This window comes from Staurois parvus, unplaced genomic scaffold, assembly GCF_062004578.1.
Source record: "Staurois parvus isolate SC_StPar_1 unplaced genomic scaffold, SC_StPar_1.0 ptg000155l, whole genome shotgun sequence".
NCBI lineage: Eukaryota > Metazoa > Chordata > Amphibia > Anura > Ranidae > Staurois > Staurois parvus.
In genome coordinates this window covers 20,909,589-20,930,063 of record NW_028317951.1, presented here as the reverse complement: position 1 = coordinate 20,930,063, position 20,475 = coordinate 20,909,589, and the positions used below count along the sequence as shown (strand labels likewise).

Here is a 20,475-nt window from a genome sequence, read left to right as displayed (position 1 = left end):
GGAGAGCCAGATGGCTTGGAATTTTTCAATTTACTGTTTTGTTTGTGAAGCTGAAGCCCAAGCATGGGCAACTTTACGTGAACGTTTTTTCTTTACATAAAAGTGGGCCACCAAGCCTTGAAAACATAGTTCAGACTGACATGGACTTCATTAAAACACGTCTACCATTGCGATAACAACCCCCATATCACAATATATAGCACGGCCACATAGAGGATATGCCACTATATACCCAATATATATATATATATATATATATATATATATATATATATACACACACACTGTACCGTATACACATATATATATACCCAATATGTATAGAAATACTGTCAGGTATGCTTGCCCGTAAGCACATAAAAAGTGTTTTTATTTTTTTCTATTGGTTGAACTAGATTAATGTTTTTAACCTGACTAACTATGTTATACCTCTTTATACCAATGCTAGCCTGACACTATAACCATCTTCTGCTACCACTGTAGACCTGCCAACATTACTATCTCATGCTACTCCTATTCCATAGCAACTGCAATTTTAACTTTAAACAGCACATTTTTTAGCAGCCTGTTCCAATTTGTAAAAAAAGAAATATTTTTGGTAGGGGTCATTCTGTTGTCTGCATTATTTTTTTGTGTTGGCTTACAGTTTTTGGCACTAACACCCAAACCTTATTTTTGTAATCTGTTTTCCAGTTGCACAAATGTAATTTTGTGTCAGGGTCTATCTTGGTATATGCATACATTTTTGTGTATTATGGGTTGTGATGGGTTGACACTAATAACACCCAAAACACAATTTTCCACTGCTGTTTCCTGCATTTTAAAATTAATCATTTTTGGCAGGAAAAACACAGTTTTCGCTTTGGATTATGGTGCATCACCATTAAAATAGGACAACACTTAATGTTTATGCATGCTGCTCCTCAGAAAGAACATATTTTGGTTTTGATGCCGGCTACCTCATGTTGTTGGTATCGATATTTTCTGCCTATTTGACTGGCACAATCCAGCATTTTTTGGGATATGCACTATTTATTTTTTTTGTATCACTGTAGCTGAATAGTGATTCTTTATTTAGAAATCAAAGATGAAGTCAGCTTGCGTTATCCCATTTTAGATTTGCGTTCAATGAAAAAGAATTAGACTCTGTGCAGCTAATCTGTATAATTGTTAGAATATGTGTCAGAAAAATTCTATTTAATGTTTTTGGCTGAAGTATGACTTTCTGCTTCTAGAGTTAAATGTTAGTTTAAAAGTTGAAATTCTATTCAAGAAATCTGTACAATGTTTCCAATCTGTGTCTGAAAAAAATACAGTTTCTTGTACTATTTATAGCTGAAATCTGCCTACTCTTTGCCTCTTATGAGACTCTAGGGGGCAAATTGGTATAATTTCTATATTCTGCCTCTGCAAAAATACAATATCATTTAATATTTATTGAAGAAATCTATAAGCTCTTCCTCAGAATGTGTGGCCTACATGGTTTTAAAAGCAAGGGATGAAATTCTGTAAAATTAGAAAAAAGAACAATTTTTATTTCCATATGTAATCTGGCTGCTCAATACCTCAGAAACTGTGAACTATCCACAAAGGCTTAAAGATGTGTTTGAAACTGCTTACGCTTTTTTTGTATTAAATGTAAATTCAAATTTTTTTTATTTCCAGATGGAAGCAACCGGCTGTGTATACCTCAATATTTGTGACCCGTTGAAGAGAATACAAACGTTGGGCTGAAAATATGTATATTTTATCCTTTTTTTCTTGGAATACAATAACCCAACAATAACCAAATTTGTTACTCTAAGATGCAGTAAGCTGTTATGCAAAATGTTACTGTCTTCATTCAGTCTTGGAAAAAAAAACACACTATTTTCTTAATACCAGGTGCAATCTGCTTGCTCTCTTCTTCAGATATAGCAGCTTCTCAGGAAAAAATGTATGCACATAATATATTTAAAATATTCTCTTGTGAAAAATAAATGCTATTTCGCATTGCAAAATGAAATCTGCTTACTCTCTCCCTTATAAATCTGTAACATTTTTCCCATCTTCAGTCTCAGAAAAAACACACTAATATTTTAATTCTAAAGTTAATTTGCTTTCTCCACCCCCCCCCCCCCCCAAAAAAAAAAAATTCACTCTGTGCAGTAAAGGCTTAAAAAATGTGCTTACAATGAGTACAGTTTTTCAACCTTTAATCTTATAAAATACAATCTGCCTGCTCTCTCAATCTAATGCTCTCTCCCTCTGAAATAGCACAACTCGAATACGCTCTTAATACATTTTCTTCCAAAATAAATTAGCGTGTAATCATGCTCTGGCATTGCAATCTAGCAAAAAAATCAAAAAGGAGTACATACTGGCCGGCAGATAGGTTGAGTTTTTTTTGTTCTTATGGCTCAGAAAAAACACAGTATAATTTTTATTTCATGATAAAACCTGCCTAGTCTCTTAGTCTATCATTGGAAAAAATGCTTACATGGTATGCAGCATGCCTTTTATGTATTTCTAGTTCTTAAATGTGACATAATAAACAAATCTTTTTTCTCAATATTTATGAGTGTTGTCCTTGTAATATCAAAACTGCTGTCCTTTAAAAATGATATATATCTCACTCTCTTACATTGCTGCCCCAGTCAAACTGCCTACATATTTTCCAGTCCCAAGTCATATTTTTGGCTGTTGTCTTTAAAAAAATGGCAATGTATTTTTTTTAATTTGGATTATCGGCTGCCTCATCTATTGATTGTGGTTTGTGGGTTTTAGGTATTCTTGTGCATTTTGGAATTACATTTTTAAAACTTTGTATTCAATACATTTGAAAAGAAGATCTCATGCTATTTATGTAAGCCAATGAATAATGTAACAGTAAACTAAATTATTACACAAGCAATTTGTAATGCCACTTTACAGGGTCACTGATTCAGTACAATTCACTGAGAATTGTAATGTTCTGTAGAATCACATACAGCTTTGAGGCATCTTTCAAGCATGTTATTTACACCCTAACTCCAAGTTTCATTTAACTTTAAATTGTCCATTTGGACCAAGCTGGCCTTGTATTGCTGTCAGTGTGGTGGCTATTGTCCATGGAACAGAAAGTGATGAGAAAGCAAAAATTTTAAAGCTGTCATAGGAAGGAGGTTATTGGTAATCTTCTAATGGCAAAACATGTTCTGGTGGCAACTGTCTAAAGTTAGCCACATTTTGATCAGTTCACGATGAACCAGTAGAAATTTTCTCAGTGGGTGTTGGGCAGTATCCGTGTGGCTGTAACCAATCAGATGCAGCCTATATTTAGGTATTTTGACAGCCTGGAAGAGCCTGCTGTGAGAATACAACAGAAAAGCAGGGGGATTGGTCCATTCATGCTGTTTAGTGTAGATGGAGGAAATGGTTAGATTTTTTCAGCCTGCTGGCTGAACCAACAAAAAAATTTAAAGGACTTTAATGGTTCAGCATGTCCCTCTCCTTTTGGCTGTTTAGGCCCTGAGTGTTGAACATGATACATTTTTCTGGATAATATTCATGGAAGCCATGAGGTTGGGTGGGTTTGGAGACACATCATTGGATAATGTTGTGTGATACCTAAATTATATTTGTGCTTTCTCCCCCCTTAGTGGGATATTTATTCCACTAAAGAAGGCTTCTCACTGCTGACCTTTGTATAGTTGGTGATATATATTCTGTTTTGTATCTCTCTCATGACTTTCTACAAGCTGATTGTATACTTGCTGAATTCTTCTCATCATAAGCACATTTTTTGGTTAATTATACCCTATAATAGTGAAGTCTCCATAAAGCTTTTCTGGAAATTAAAAATCTATGAGATATTTCCTCATATTTCTTGCTGTGCCTGTGACGTGAAGGGAAATATCCCCAAGGAGACAAAAACAGAAAACAAAATAAAACAAAATAAGAAAAATGTTTTGGCTTTAGATACAATTTAACCCCTTGGCGCCGGCGCCTCTCGGCCCTTTAAAGGTTTCAGAAGCCGGGACGCGGTGCGGGGTTTAGGGTCATGTGACACGCCGTCACGGCGGTCATATGATCGGGAAAGGTCTCGATCGAAAGAGGAGATCAGGACCTTTCTGTGAGTACTGGACATGTGTGCTGGGAGTGCGCAGGGTGTGCACTCTAAGCACATATGCTTTTTTTTAATAGAACGCAAATTTGCGGCTGCTTGGTGTCTAGGCCCAGATGCCGGGAGGCCGCACATTTGCATTTGGCTGGCGCTAAGAGATTAAACACAATGTCTTAAGCAACTGCCTGACTTTCTTACCCTTAAAGTGGTATTAAACTCATGCACATTAAAAAAAAATCCCTGCAAGTTAAAAGCTTAATGTGCTAGTATGCACCGCATATACTTACCTTAACCACTAGCCTACAGGGCACTTATACCCCCTTCCTTCCCCTGGCCAATTTCCAGCTTTCAGTGCTGTTGCACTTTGAATGACAATTGCGCGGTCATGCAACACTGTACCCATATGAATTTTTTGTGACAGATAGAGATTTATTTTGGTGGTATGTAATCACCTCTGGGTTTTTTATTTTTTCTTAAACCAAAAACCACTGAAAAGTTTGAAAAAAAAATTTTTTTTCTTAGTTTTTGTTATAAAATTTTATAAATAAGTGATATTTCTCCTTCACTGATGTGCGATAATGAGGCTGCAGTGATGGGCCCTGATAGGCTGCACTGATGGACACTGATAGGTGGCACTGATGGGCACTGATGAGGAGGCATTGGTAGATGGCACTAATGGGCATTGACAGGCATTACTGATGGGCACTGAAAGGCAGCACTCATATAGAACATTGATAGCAGGCACTGATAGGTGGCACTGATAGGCAGCACTGACAGGTGGCACTGACTGGCATTGATAGGTGGCACTGATGGGTGACACTGAAAGGCAGCTCAGATGGGCACTGATATGTGACATTGATGTGCACTGGTAGGCACTGATATGTGGCATTGATGTGGCACTGGCAGCTAGCACTACTGGGGCTACACAGATCATCAGGGCACACTGATCATCAGTGCCCTGATGATCAGTGTACATGTCCCCTCTGAGTAATGCCGGCTCTCTTCTTCTCTGCGCTGTCTGCATGACAGCCTGTGAGGAGAGAAATGCCGATAACTGGCATTTCCCTATTTACATGCGATCAGCTGTGATTGGACACAGCTGATCACATGACCGAGCCGACATCTTCAGCTCTTTCCATTGATCGGTGATCAGCTATGTCCGAGGGACACAGCGTACCGCCAATCGCCGCACTGCGCGCTTAGAATGGGAGGATGCCATATGGGGGTTTATTTACTAAAGCTGGAGAGTCCAAAATCAGACTCCCTTCTGCATAGAAACCAATCAGCTTCTAACCTCAGCTTGTTCAATGAAGCTTTGGCAATGAAACCTGGAAGCTGGTTGGTTTCTATGCTGAAGGGAGTCTTATTTTGGACTCTCCAGCTTTAGTAAATAAACCCCATGATGTCCTCCCAGAATGAGAGAACCGCCTTGCGCCTGTCATTGTACTATATGGCGGGCGGGAGGTGGTTAAAATGAAGCCCTCCAGTGGCACGCTGTCATCAATGCAGCGGCTTTCATCTTCACCCGGTCTTCCTTCTGGGTTGGTGGGCTTCTGACACTTGACTGGGCATGTACGCGGGAGTCACAGCCACGGCACAGAGTTCTGAAGGAATGGCATGGGTATGCTGTTCATTCAGAGTGCATGCACTGGTAATGTCACTGGCTGGAGCAACACTTAATATCTTCTAAACGGTGTACATTTAGGAGATATTCCTTGTACCTACAGGTAAGGTTTATTATAATCTTACCTGTACCTACAGGTATCCCAGCGGTATTTACTACCACTTTAGGATTGTCCTGCTCTCACTATGTCCGTCATTAGCACATGTGCATTACAGCAGAGCCTTGTTGACTCAGAGTGCTGACCATCCCCTCTGCGTACTATTGTAGAGAGGGTTACAGGGGGCAAATACATTATTAGTATTTACACAATTTATTTTTTAATAAATACATAACTGCCTTAACTGGTGTTTTTTTTAGGTATATCTAAAGTTCAGGCATACTGTATATGAAAACACCAATACACAAATTAATTCAGTGTACCTCACAAAAGTCTGGAAAATGATGGCACTCAAATTTAAACAACCTTTTCTTTACACCTAATCTAAACAGTTTCCTACTGCTTCTTGAATAGTCACATCATTATTTTGTTGATTTGTCTTTTCCTCAAAAATAAACCTGTTTTATCCAGGGATAGAGAGCCCCCAGGCACAGACGTAGAAACATTACAGATGTTTTCCTGCTAGAGAGCCAAGAACAAATTAAAGTCTACACAAAGATAGATCTCTGCTGAGAATAAAAATATAAATAAATAAATACAAAATCTGCTGGAGGCTTGAGCAGGAACCGCCCATGGCTTTAATTCTAGTTATTCTAGCTGGAATGGTTGTGTTGGATTTTGCTTGTCCAACAATATTAATAGCCTTTTTACTTGCCTGATATCAGCATAGTGGTGGGTGTATAAAAATAGATTTTTACCGCCATGCAGTATGGAAAAAGATTATATTAAAAGTACATACTGAAAACTATATCTTGTGTCTCAGCACCTATTATGGCATGTATGGGAGTAGAAAGTACTATGAGAAAAGCAAACGTCTGCAAAATGTAATTCTTGGGTTTTGCCAGGATGTGGAGCTACAATTACAGATTTCACCTGAAATGCTAACTAAATCTGACATCACAACCTTTCCATACAGCTATAAATGCACCTTACCCTATATATTCAGTGCACAGTAAATTAGCTTACAGTCACATCAGTCACATTTCTGTTTAGTGAATCTGCTTCAAGGTAGCTGAAGTTTTATTCTTTGCAATGGGTTGCTCATTTGCAGTTTACTTGTGTAATTGAGCCTGTTCACATGCCTGTACCTCTGAAATAGATTTAAAAATAATACGATGAAACGTGCACTATTGTTTGCAAAATCATTTAGCAGGTGGTGTTTTTTCCCATTTCTGTAGAAATTTGCTTCAGACCTTGCAGTTTGTTAACTTAAGAAAATGTAGTTAATTAACAGTTTAGTATTTTACCTTTATTTATGTGAGAGCAGATAATACTGAGAATAATAGCTAGCAATCTAACTTGTACAGGTTCCTGCTATGTGTGTGATATAGTGAACACCCATGGCAGTTCTTTTGCAGCACTAGCATATAGAAAAGTACTCAATCATAGGATTTACTAAAAGGAAATGTGTGAGATCTTTATAGAAATTAGATTTTAGGCACGCTTGTTCTGCTGGTTCACATAGGCACATGAGTGTTCTAAGGGTCCTTTCACATGGGTGTTCCGTGTGCATTCCTATGGGCAAACGGATAAAAAAAAAGGACATCATCCATTTCCATCAGTTTTTGTTTGGATCCATTCAGGTTCGTTTTAACCACTTGCCCACCGCCCTATAGCAGAAATACTGCTACAAGGCGGCAGGGCTGCGCAAAATCAGGTATATATGCGTGGTTTCGCATTTCCAGGTATTTCTGGCCATTGACAGCTTCAGCTGTCGATTACCGGGTCCCAGCCAGTGATTCCCCATCGGCATCTGGCGATCGCCGAGTATCTCTGACGGGAGAGAGGTTTTTAAGTAAACAATACAGATCTCTCTCCTGTCAGTTCCAGCACACTGCTTTGTATTGTTCTGCATAGCAGAGCAATACAAAGCAATGTGCTTACACTGTAAAACACACATACAGTAAAACAGCACACAGTTAACCCTTTGATCGCCCCAGATGTTAACTCCTTCCTACCCAGTGTCATTAGTATAGTGTCAGTGCTTTTTATTAGCACTGATCACTGTATTAGTATCACTGGGGAATTCAGTGACAGTTAGTCAGCCCCCCCAGCGTCAGAATGCCTGCTGCAGTCCCGCAATAAGTCGCTGATTGCCGCCTAGTATTACTAATATGAAAAAAAAATTCAAGTATATGTACTGCCATTTGTAGACACTATAACTTGCATGGAAACCAATTAATTTACACGTATTAGGATTATTTGTTAGCAAAGATATGTATCAGAATACATTTTGGCCTAAATTTATGACGAAATTTGATTTTTGAAACATTTTTTACTGGACATATTTAATAGCAAAAAGTAAAAAAATAGTTTTTGATCAAAAGTGTCCGTCTTTTTTTGTTTATAGCACAAAATATAACATGCAGAGGCAATCAAATACCACCAAAAGAAAGTTCCATTTGTGGGAAAAAAAAGGACATAAATTTCATTTGGGTACGGTGTTGCATGACCGCGCAATTTTCAGTTAAAGTAACACAGCGCCGTATCGCAAAAAATGGCCTGGTCAGGAAGGGGGGTAAATCCTCTGGAGGGCAAGAGGTTAAACAGAATAACTCTGTATATTTGTTCCCTTAAAAAACGAAAAGGACAAAAAACAGATGTAAACACTCAGTTTTTGCATTGGTAGTGGATGTGAAAAACTGATGTAAAAACAAATGTAAAAACTGATGTACAACTAATGTAAAACTGATTTGTTTTAAAAGACTGATGAGAAAAATGGAATGTCTGTGTTAAAGGGGCCTTTTGCCCAGTAAACAAGACCCCTTACTTGACCTACTAAAGTGTATACTCAAAATGACAGGTTTCAGATAACCGTCACCTGATCTCTTCTGTGATTAACCACTTCAGTATCAAGCGCTTTCACCCACTTCCCGCCCAAGCCAGTTTTCAGCTTTCAGCATTGTCACACCGTGAATGACAATTGCACACTCATGCAACACTGTACCCAAATAAAATTTTTTGAATTTTTTTGAGCCAGATAGAGCTTTCATTTGGTGGTATTTAATCACCACTGGGTTTTTTTTTATTTTTTGCTAAACAAATTAAAACAAAAACATTTTGAAAAAAATTTTTTTCTTCATTTCTGTTCTAGAATTTTGCAAATAAGTAATTTTTCTTCTTCACTGATGTGCACTGATGAGGTTGCACTGATGGGCATTGATGATGATGCTGCACTGATGAGGCAGAACTGAAGAAGTTGTATTTATGGGCACTGATGAGGCAACACTGATATACTGCACTGATGGGCACTAATGAGGAGGCACTGATGAGGTTGCACTGATAGGCAGCACTGATGGGCACAGATATATTTCACTGATGGGCACAGATAACCTGCACTGATGCTGTCACGTACCTGATGGGAGACTGAAATGACAAGGTCGGCCTCACTTGTGTCACTAGCCCTGACCCCACTGGAGTTGGAACAGAGGGAGTCTAGGGACCAGGGGGACAAGAGCGCCAGTAGTTGTTGTTTGCAGCTCTTGCAGATGATGACCTTGGAGGACTGATGATCTTCTGATTCAGGCACAGTAGTAACAAGCAGAGCAGGTCGTGTAGATCGCCAGGCATGCACCAGAGCAAGGCAGGTGATAAAGGTAAGAGACAGGAGCAGTGTCCTAGGAATAGCCAGGGTCATCAACAGTCGGGCAGCACGGTACATAATCAGAAGGAAAGCCAAGGTCAGGAGCAGAGCTGAAGTCAGGAATCGGTATCAATCAGGAGAGCAATCAGAGTCAGGTGAGGAACAAGCCGGGTCAGCAACAAAGGAATCACACGGGAACAAGCAGGACATGGGGAGCAGAAGACCAGTCAGCACCTAACATGGGCAGAGACACTCTTTAAATAGCCTGTCTGGCGCCAATCTTCGCTGTGCATGCGCATTTCTGCACGCATGCGCACAACCGACAACTCTTCTCCGGGAGTTCTTATGCGTATGCGCACTTCTAATCGCGATTCGTCTTGCCGGAAATTCCTTACAGATGGGCACTGATAAGCTGAACTGATAGGCACTGATTGGCACTGATGGGCCTGCACTGATAATCAGGACATGTGGGAGGACAGCCATGGATGTCTTTTCCAGAGATGGAGAGCTGCGTCGTAGTCATCTTTTGGCTAAAGCGCAGTTTGAAAGAGGTTAATGAACTCCAAAGTGCTCAGCTCTTGTGCATTTCCAGGTTTGGAGCTGTCAAACTCCCCACTGAAAAGCCGGGTAAACAGCTGATTGAGCACAGTCCTGTGTTTTACAGGCTGGATTGAAGGGAGGGGAAAAATTAGAGGTCTAATAGACTCCTGATGTCTCCATAAGGTGTCTATTAGCCTCTTGCAAAAGCTATAAAGTTAAATAAAAAAAAATAAAGTAAAATAAATAAAAATGTAAAAGCAACTCTGTCACCCTGTTCGCACACATGAATGCAAACGCAATTATAGGGTGTGCATATGTAAGTAAACAACAATTGAGCCACACACGTGAAGTATTTTCATGAATTTTGGAGTGAAAGCAATAATTCTAGGGCCATTGTTTACAGTTAACTCTCTAATGATGAGCTGTAAAAGCTTTTAAAGTGCTGTTGTTTTTTGCCATTTCATGGGTACTTTTTAAGATTCAATGTATTTGGTGTCTAGTTACTCAATGCAATTTGATTTTTTATAATTTATTTAAAAAGAGGTATTATATATTATATTCATTTATACACATACTAGGGCCAATTTTGGACAGGAGCCAATTAACCTACTAGCATGTCTTCGGAGTGTGGGAGGAAACCGGAGTATCCAGAGAAAACCCACGCAGGCACAGGGAGAACATGCAAACTCCAGGCAGGTGGTGTCGTGGTTGGGATTCGAATCGATAGCCCTAGTATTGCCAGGCAGAAGTGCTAACCAATTAACCGCTGTGCACTGAAAATATACATTTAATAAACAGTTGCACAAATATTGAGCAACATAAAAATTGGATATACCACCATTTCATTCTACTGGGCCTCTGGTTTCATAAAATATAAAACTGTTTAGGGGTTTTCAGTAATTTTCTGCCAAAAAATGTTTAACATGTGTGTGAAAAGTAAAAAAAATTGCTGATGCAAAGTAGATAAAGTATAACTGACCAAGCTATGGGCATTAAAATATTTATACATTTTTAACAAGCAGTAAATAAGCCATTGACACTTGGGCAACTTGTCATATGACTTTGGACACTAAAGCTGTATGACAAGTCATACCCCATGTTTTTCAATGACAAGCATTCATATATGTATGACCTAAAGTTGCAGCAACTTCAAAGCAGTTCATTTACTACTTTGGTACAACTTTAATACAAATTGAGTGCCATAGACTGCAATGTAAACCCTCAGAAGTCATATGAAAGTTGCTCCTGAATGTTATACATGCAACATGTGTGCAACAGATGGCCATTATCATTAATGAAAGCCAAAATCGTATCCAAGTTGCACCCATCCAAAGCTTTGGAGTCGTACAAGTGTGCATGAAGCCTTAATGTAAACTCTCACTAATGATTCTAGCTACTTGCCACTGTGGAGCAATTCTGTCTCAAGATTCACAATAAAAGCAGTGAAGTAATTGGGGTGAGGTCTCAGTACTTTTCACCCCCTATTCCTGTTGTCCTGCTCTGTGTTAATATTAAAGATTAGAAGACTGACAGGCAGCCAACTCAGTGCTGATAGGGGAGAGATGAGAGAAAGAGCCCGCTCACACCAATTGCTTTGAGGTAATCTACAGTAAATGAGTGCATCTCTACAGCATATGTTAAAGCAAGTTACACACATATTTATTCAAAGGCTGCAGCTTATTTATTATGAAATTGCAGCGTACCAGTGTAAATGAACCAAAGTGAAAGTAAACCTGAAAATCTGCCTCTGCCAAATATCTGAGGATGAATTACCCCAGAGTGGATGTAGCTCCTTAAGTATGGTAACTGATGGCTTTTAAAGTTAATTTCCTGTTTAGGAATAAGTTATGAGACCCAGTTGGTAAAAGAGAAAAGTTTAAAAGTACCTTTCTGGATGGATGTAGCTGCAGACGTACTATAACTGATGGCTTTTAAAGTAAATTTTCTGTTTCAGAATATGTTATGAGACCCAGATGGTAAAAGAGAAAGGTTTAAAATTATCTTTCCAGAGGCGGTATGTTAAACCTTTGCTCTCTTGCAGATCTCTGAGTGGCACTGCTATTCAATATTTCTGGGTCAGGTAATGTTCCCCCGTAGCACACTGTGGCTTCACCCTCCAGGTGCTATGCCACTACTTATTCCTGTTGTAACATAGCAGCTGGCAGTAGGAACCATGGAGCCCAATAGGGGACAGAATATTACAAACACCCAATAGTGTTTGATAGGAGCTTCATTCCAGCCCATTCAAGCCTCAGAAGCTGTCAGACTGTCATAGGATTTGACAGACTTCTGGTAGTGGTGCTGGATGATGCTATCCAGCTACAGCTTAATATTGGAGCCTCATATACCATTACTAAACATCTAGTGTGCATGAGGCCTTAACTGTCACACATTTGTAGTCTTAATATACGAGTGGGAGCATTGTAACTGGCATACAGGGGCGGCCTCACCATTTGGAAACTCGGGCACTGCCGAGGGCCCTGGGTCAGTAGGGGACCCGCCCCATGAGATGCCCCTGGTACCTTTTTCATAGGCTTTTTTGAGTTTGGGCAAGGACACAGGGACCCCAGGATCCCCTATTGCCCGGGGGCCCCATGAGTTGTCAGTCCGCCCCTGCTGGCATACATTCGGATTTGGGAGTATATGCTGCTTAGCAAACCACATTTGTTAGTGAATTAGCTGTATTAACATTTACATAGATATGTGCAACTCTGTGAACATCACCTGCCTTTAGTAAATGCAGAGAGAATGCCTTGGTTGTTCAAATGGTTTTGGAGGCACCTCCGTGAAACAGCACATGCATATTTTCTTTAGTAAATCAGGATCACTGCCAAATCATAAATCCTGTTTGCAATATACATGTCAGCAAGCAGGTTTATCACAAATAATAAACATATTTATTGATTAAAAAAAAAATAAATGCAACTACAGTTGTGTTCAGAAAGCAAAATCCTAAATTAACTCTATACTTTGTAAGAATTTTTGAAAACCCCCTTGCTCTGTTCTGTTTGTTTCACTAGGCCATTTAACAAATGGGTTTCTAAATGGAAAGGTATTACGCCAAAATATAAACTCCTGTTGTAGGGTATGGCTATATTGTGACTTGTATTTTAGTGCGAACATATGATAAAAGCAGTGAACCAATCACACAGCCATGAAACAAGTGGTACACAGAACACCTGCAGGTTGCCATATTTTCATGTTAATAAAATATTAATAATTTAAATACAACGATAGAATTATATACTATAGGATTTAAAAAAAAAATCCTTTAAAATGCAAATTACCTGTTTTGGGCACTTTGATGGGAAGACACCTCCCCGCCACTGTACTATCAGTCAATGAAAACAGTCTTCTCAACAGTGAAATAGTAACAGGCTGTACCAGCAGTGATGTCACATTTGGCTTAATTTCCCACGAGTTGCCATCTAGATGGAAGGAACGTACATAGATTACTTATTTAGATCATCATCTGTTCTTGTGAGAACAAGAGAGCATCTGTGTTATAGCTAAATTCGTGTATTAGCATATTGTTTAATAAAAAAGAATTTACAGCTCTTCTGTTGTAATGCTGTCTAGTCAGAGGACATGTTTATCTCTTAATCACATTTTTTTTTATATGCACATTTAATAGATATTGTGGTAGGTTAAAGTTTTTTTTTCATTATTTTACTGAGTCTGATGTATACTGCTTAAAGCACAACTCTAGTATATTTGTTTGCCAACATTGATTTGTTGTTTATATTCATATTTAGAATATTGTTTCCTGCCAATTTAGGTCAGATCAAGAAAAATCTCCCCACTCGCAGGTAATCAGACAGAACAGAAAGTGAGAGGAAATCCCTCAGTCGGGACAAAAGAACATTGAAAACACATTTTTATAGTGTGGGTGAGATTTCTAGCCTGTTTGCGTCCCCATGAGGAAAAGTTGACCTGTCTGAGTGATGGGTGTTGGACAGAACAGGAACAGAAGTAAGATCTGCTTTGTGGGGGCACCGACATCATTTAAAATCTGACATAAAAGTCTTCTCAACAGGGACACAGTATTTAAAGCCCAAAACATGATCTTTTTCTGCCTAATTGCAGCATTCAGAGTTTTGTAATTGTTTTTTAAAGGATATGTTCACCTTTGGAAAATGTCACATATTCCAATATCTGCAACCTCTCCCTTCAATCCCCCCCTCCTTATGACACCTGCTATCACAATTGAAAAACAGCAGGGCTCCACCCCTATGGCCACATCATTTATTCACAGTTTCTTGTGAATGGATAGACCACAAATATCATCAGCAGGGGCGGACTGACAACTCATGGGGCCCCCGGGCAATAGGGGATCATGGGGCCCCTGTGTCCTTGCCCAAACTAAAAAAAGCCTATGAAAAAGGTACCAGGGGCATCTCATGGGGTCCTCTACTGACCCCGGGCCCTCGGGCAGTGCCCGAGTTTCCAAATGGTCAGTCCGCCCCTGATTGTCAGCCATTGCGGATGATGGCTTGTAGTTCTCCATGAACGACGAGGGTGTTTTTGAGTGCTCTCATACAGTAGTTCATTGATCTTCCTGCTCTCAAGTAACTGCCTGCCAGTATCGAAGGTACAGGCAGACAGCTACCCCAAGAGTCTGCAGGAGCCTGTGATTACACCTGCAATCTGCTAATTGCAGGTGCTATGCTCTGCAGGCTCACTAGAAAAAAAATGAGCATTTATTTTTTTTTTTCAAAAGGTGAACCTAGCCCTTAAAGTGGAGTTCCACTCACCCGGTCAAAATATAAGTTAGCAGCTACAAAAACTGTAGCTGCTGACTTTTAAAAAACAGCCACTTACCTGTCCCTCACCATCCGTCCTGTATTTCAGGAGACCGGCATCTTCAGTGTGGGAACCCAGCATTGATAACTTGCGGCTTCACAGCCAGGTACCCACTGCGCATGCGCAAGTAGCGCTGCGCTTCATGAATGGTCCTGTAGTCTTCTGGGACCTGTCACGTGTCCCAAAAGACTACAGGGAGGGAGAACACCTTCCATTTCCGATCACCTAGGTGATCGGACCGGAAGTGGGAGCGGGTACCTGTCAAATTCGGATACCCGCTCCCCCCGCCCCCCAAAGGTGCCAATCCTTAATGGGGAGCGGGGGAGCAGTCCTTAAAGCAGAACTTCCCCTTTTGGGTGGAGCTTAGTTTTAACACCTTCTCGCCCAGCCTATAGCAGATTAACGGCCGAGCGGGACACTCGCCGTTGTGACTGGGCGTTATATGACGTCTTGTCAAAACGAGCCGCTCACGTGGCTGCAGGGCTGAGCAGCAGCGAGATCTGTCACCAGCTGTGTCCATGAGACACAGCCAATGACATATCACTACAGTGTCATGTTGCCAGTGTCATGTGACTTTTTGACCAATCACAGCAGATCAGTCAATTGTATACAACTACATGACTTCCTGTCATGTATGTATCAAAAAATAAAAAACTCAGTGGTGATTAAATACCACCAAAAGAAAGCTCTATTTGAAAAAAATTATAAAAATTTCATATGGGTACAGTGTTGCATGAACGCGCAATTGTCATTCAAAGTACAACAGCGCTGAAAGCTGAAAATTGGTCTGGGCAGGAAAGAGATATACAGTTGTGACCAAAATTATTCAACCCCCACTGAAATTGAGTGTTTTGGCCAGTTTGACATTGCTTTTGATCATTCAGTCATCTTGCTTACATTTACATTAAAGAGGCACTTGTAGGTCAGACAAATATAACATAACAGTTATAATGAAATAACCACAAATGTCTTTTCTGTGCTCACAGCATTATCAGTTTTATTCAACCCCCAAGTGACATTCAATCTTAGTACTTAGTACAGCATCCTTTTACAGTTATAACAGCTTTTAAACGTGAAGCATAGCTTGACACAAGTGTCTTGCAGCGATCTACGGGTATCTTCGCCCATTCTTCATGGGCAAAGGCCTCCAGTTCAGTCACATTCTTAGGCTTGCGCACTGCAACTGCTTTCTTTAAGTCCCACCAGAGGTTCTCAATCGGATTTAAGTCTGGTGACTGCGATGGCCACTCCAAAATGTTCCAGCCTTTCCTCTGCAACCATGCTCTAGTGGACTTGGAGGTATGCTTGGGATCATTGTCCTGTTGAAAGGTCCAACGTCTCCCAAGCCTCAGGTGTGTGACGGACTGCATCACGTTTCCATCCAATATCTCCTGGTACTGAAGAGAATTCATGGTACCTTGCACACGCTGAAGCTTCCCTGTACCTGCAGAAGCAAAACAGCCCCAAAGCATGATTGACCCTCCACCATGCTTCACAGTAGGCAAGGTGTTCTTTTCATCATAGGCCTTGTTCTTCCTCCTCCAAACATAGCGTTGATCCATGGGCCCAAACAGTTCTAATTTTGTTTCATCAGTCCACAGAACACTATCCCACAACTTTTGTGGTTTGTCCACATGGCTTTTGGCATACTGCAGTCGACTCTTCTTATTCTTTGGAGACAGCAAGGGGGTACGCCTGGGAGTTCTGGCACGGAGGCCTTCATTACGCAGTGTGCGTCTTATTGTCTGGGCTGAAACTTCTGTACCCACATCTGACAAATCTTTTCTCAGTTCCTCAGCAGTCACACGGGGACTTCTCTCCACTCTACGCTTCAGGTAGCGCACAGCAGTCGAAGTCAGCATCTTCTTTCTGCCACGACCAGGTAGCGTTTCAACAGTGCCCTTTGCCTTGAATTTGCGAATGATGCTTCCTAAGGTGTCTCTTGGTATGTTTAACATCTTTGCAATCTTCTTATAGCCATTGCCCTTCCTGTGAAGAGAAATCACCTCTTCTCTTGTCTTCCTGGACCATTCTCTTGCCTTCACCATGTTTGTAACCACACCAGTAAATGTCTAGAAGGAGCTGAGTATCACAGTCATTTTAAAGCTGCCTAATTGGTGCTTATTATGCTTGATTGCTGCTCGGTGACATCCACAGGTGTTTTCAATACCTGATGGAAAGCACCTGTATGAACCTCTGTTCTTCAGAGTGGTAGTCTTTAAGGGGTTGAATAATTGTGGCAATGAAGAAACCACATAAGAACCATTTACTACTGTATTACATAAACAATTGATGTCATTTTAGTTGCATTTGGGTAGTTACAACGTCCTTGTAGGATTTGATTCTGAATACAATTCCAAATGTACACTATAGTCCCTAAACCCCTTTACAGCATTGGGGGTTGAATAATTTTGGTCACAACTGTAAGTGCCCGGTATTGAAGTATTTAATTCACTGTGCTTTTGAACTTGTAAGAAAGTTTGGCTATTTCATGAGAGCCAACTCCCCAGCACAGTCTTCTCCATCCTTGCATGACATAGAATTTTTCTTCTGTTAATGTCTAATTACTGTCCATGCTGGCCCAGTATCTCTTCCCCTACCGTCACATCTCTACCTATTCTTTTAGGTATCTGATGGAGGTATAAAGGTGAATACCATAGTGTGTCACTTGAGTTTCCTGGGGCTGCTGACATCATATCCAAAATGGCAGCTTCCAGCAGCAGTCTCAAAGCTTTTGGATGTGTACATAAGGAAGGATTTTACAGCTAAATATTATTAGATGCACATATAATTTTATGAGAAGATTTTTGTTTATATGAATGTAGCAAAAGGGTCTCTTTCAGCTAAATTAGTGTAAGCAAATAGTTGTCCTAATTAAACCATTAACTGTTTTCTCTGTATCTTACTTGTTTCATTCTGAAAGGGGTGTACAATCTAAGGTCCCTAACTCACATTCATACATACACATACTAGGGACAATTTAGACAGGAGCCAATTAACCTACCAGCATGTCTTTGGAGTGTGGGAGGAAACCGGAGCACCAGAAGGAAATCCACGCAGGCACAGGGAGAACATGCAAACTTCATGCAGGTTACATGTTTAATTCTGATTTACTAAGTGCTAGTTTGCATGCTGGCTTGCCACTCTCTGATGATGTAGTGTGAATGTATGCTGTATGCACTTTAAATACCAGTGCATATCCTCAATGGGACTAGTTGCATGCAATACAATGTAACTCACATCCTCATGGTTCTAACAACCTACTGTTGGAAAAACATCTTCCTGGGCATCTAAGAGAAGGAAAGCAGGGCATTTAGAATGGAAAAAATAAAAGAGAATTCTAAGCTAGAAATAACTAAGCTTAAAATGTTACTAAATGTTACTAAACCCAGAACCCTGCATTCTCTATATCTGGTCTCCCACAGTACACAGAACATGGAAGTGCAATTATTTTAGTAAATATAAACTGCTAAATACCTTTTCTCATCAGCAGTTAGAGCACTGGTTAAAGCTTGCAGGAGTTTTTTTATTCTCTAGGAGGATGCAAAACCCCTGACCTCCTTCTGGACAGTGCTGGTTGGCCCTGTGCTGATCACATGCACTCTCCCAAGAAAAAAAACCTCTCAAAACACACTGAACTGTGTGTGTTTGGGGAGGGGGGACTACTGCGAACTGTAGCTGGAACTGTAGTAGGAACAGGAGCCACTGAGCATGAAGTCATTTTCCCTTTTCAGACATAAGCCTTAAATAGTAGGTAGGGTATTGGTGGAGTAAATTGGGGAATACAGAACTTAATCTCATCTTTCTAAATTTGGTGACTTTGTCATGCAGGATGGTTGCAACTGCAATTTGCCTGAGAGTGGATATTTACTCAGTACATACATTTAATGTGGAGGTAAGGAAATAAAGTATCACTGAGGATAGGGCATGGTGTGGAGTGCAATAGGAGGCAGCTGAGAAAACCTGATAAAACCCTATGTATGCCTTTTTTAATCCACCAGGCAAACCTATGTGACTCCTCAATCCCCAGCAGGAAGGAAAGGTTGCAAATAATGGCCACAGTGTGAGGGGAAAGCAGTTTACCTGAATATTTAACAGGATCCCATGATATTAAGGAATGTTTGAGTAAGGGATATGTTATGTGAATGTGTAAGACCTTAGGTTTCATAATACAGTGTCTATGCCTAGTAGTACTATCTGGCAGGCTTACTAATCCACAGTGGAGTGTTTGTGATTGCATGGTAGAAGACTGGGAAGGGGGATCATCTGCACAGCCAGATAATAATAAATAACATGGGACAGCCAAGAACCCTTTGGTTTTTAGTTGGAATACCATTTTTTGTGAGGCACCTAATCTGGAGTCACTCTATATGATCTTCAAGAAAGTTTGCTGAATTGAGTGTAGGATATACAGTATAATGTTATGTGGATGGAGAGTGTTCTAAAGGTCTACAATAGTTTGGGAAGTAATGCCATCTTCAATGCTGCTATTCCCCCTATCCACTATTTTTGGCATTATCTTGGATCATTAACAGGCATGAGATTCCAGGTCTAAAAATCCATATTTATCCACAAACACTCATCTGATGATCAAAGAACACATTCCTCATCTGTGTTGTTGCCAGGACAAACTTAGTCTACACATGAGGTTTCTTTTCTGAATCACTTCCCAGCACACACACTACCCCCCTCTAGTCATTTACATTCCACAGGTAGATCCCCTGTGTGTAGGACAGAAACCTATTCAAATGTTTAGGGCACATATACAACCTTCCCCCTACCAGGTAAAACACCATTAGAGCAAATGATTACCCAAAACACTGCAATGGCCTTAGCAACACTTAAAAAACACAATATAAAATCATTTATATAAATCATGCTCTCTTACAACCCTTTCCAAAGAAATGGTTTGTTTATAAGCAAGTTAAAGGCAATCACATGACATTACAGTAAGGGTGGCCATCCATGGATCAAAATTTGTCTGGATAATTTTCATCCATGTATAAGCAGGCTGGTTGTTCAGAAGTCGGTCTACAGATTAACATTTGTAAAACCAGCCTGTCTGACTTTTATTGAACTATCAGTGCTGCCAGGGAAGGTTCCCTGCCTTCAGAGTTCAAGAGATTCTCCCATCTGCATCGAATGTGTGGCTTTGGGGAATCGGGTCATTTTTAATTTTTTTTTGTTCAACCCACTGGTTGAATGAAAAAAATGATTAATATTTGGAAGCCTATCCAACCCTTCCTTTCCTAGAAGAACATCTGCTGGTAAACCCAGGGCCAGTGCCAGACTATTTGCGCTCTAGGCAAGTGCAGCCACATGTGCTCCCCCTCAAAAAATACTTTTTTTTAAAAATAGTAGAAAATATTAAATCAAAAAACATGAAACTGCTCAATTTCTTTTAATTGGCAAAAATAAGTGCCAAAAGATGCCACCAGCACCAATAATAAAGACAAAATCAGTGTCACAGACAAACTGTATCTGTGGCTGGTATTGGCAGGGTGACAGTTGCAGTGAGTGGAGGATGATGGATCCACACTCTGACAGATCCCGGGCTGGAATTCCCCAGGCAATTGGGGGAGATAAAATGCCGTGAAATCAGGCAGCTGCACTGAGCAATCCCACACAGATCAGCACCAACCACTGACACAGATCAACAGGTCCAGCAGGCACTAGAAGAGCAG

General features: G+C 40.3%; 1 protein-coding gene across 1 annotated transcript in view; it reads right to left on the bottom strand.

Annotated features, from left to right (window-relative positions):
- Positions 1-20,475, bottom strand: part of NAALADL2 (N-acetylated alpha-linked acidic dipeptidase like 2) — a 578,047-nt gene that overhangs the window by 394,700 nt on the left and 162,872 nt on the right. The window contains exon 4 of the mRNA XM_089675680.1: positions 13,276-13,416. Within this exon, the coding sequence (XP_089531806.1) occupies positions 13,276-13,416 (141 nt within the window). The remainder of the gene's footprint in view (positions 1-13,275; positions 13,417-20,475) is intronic.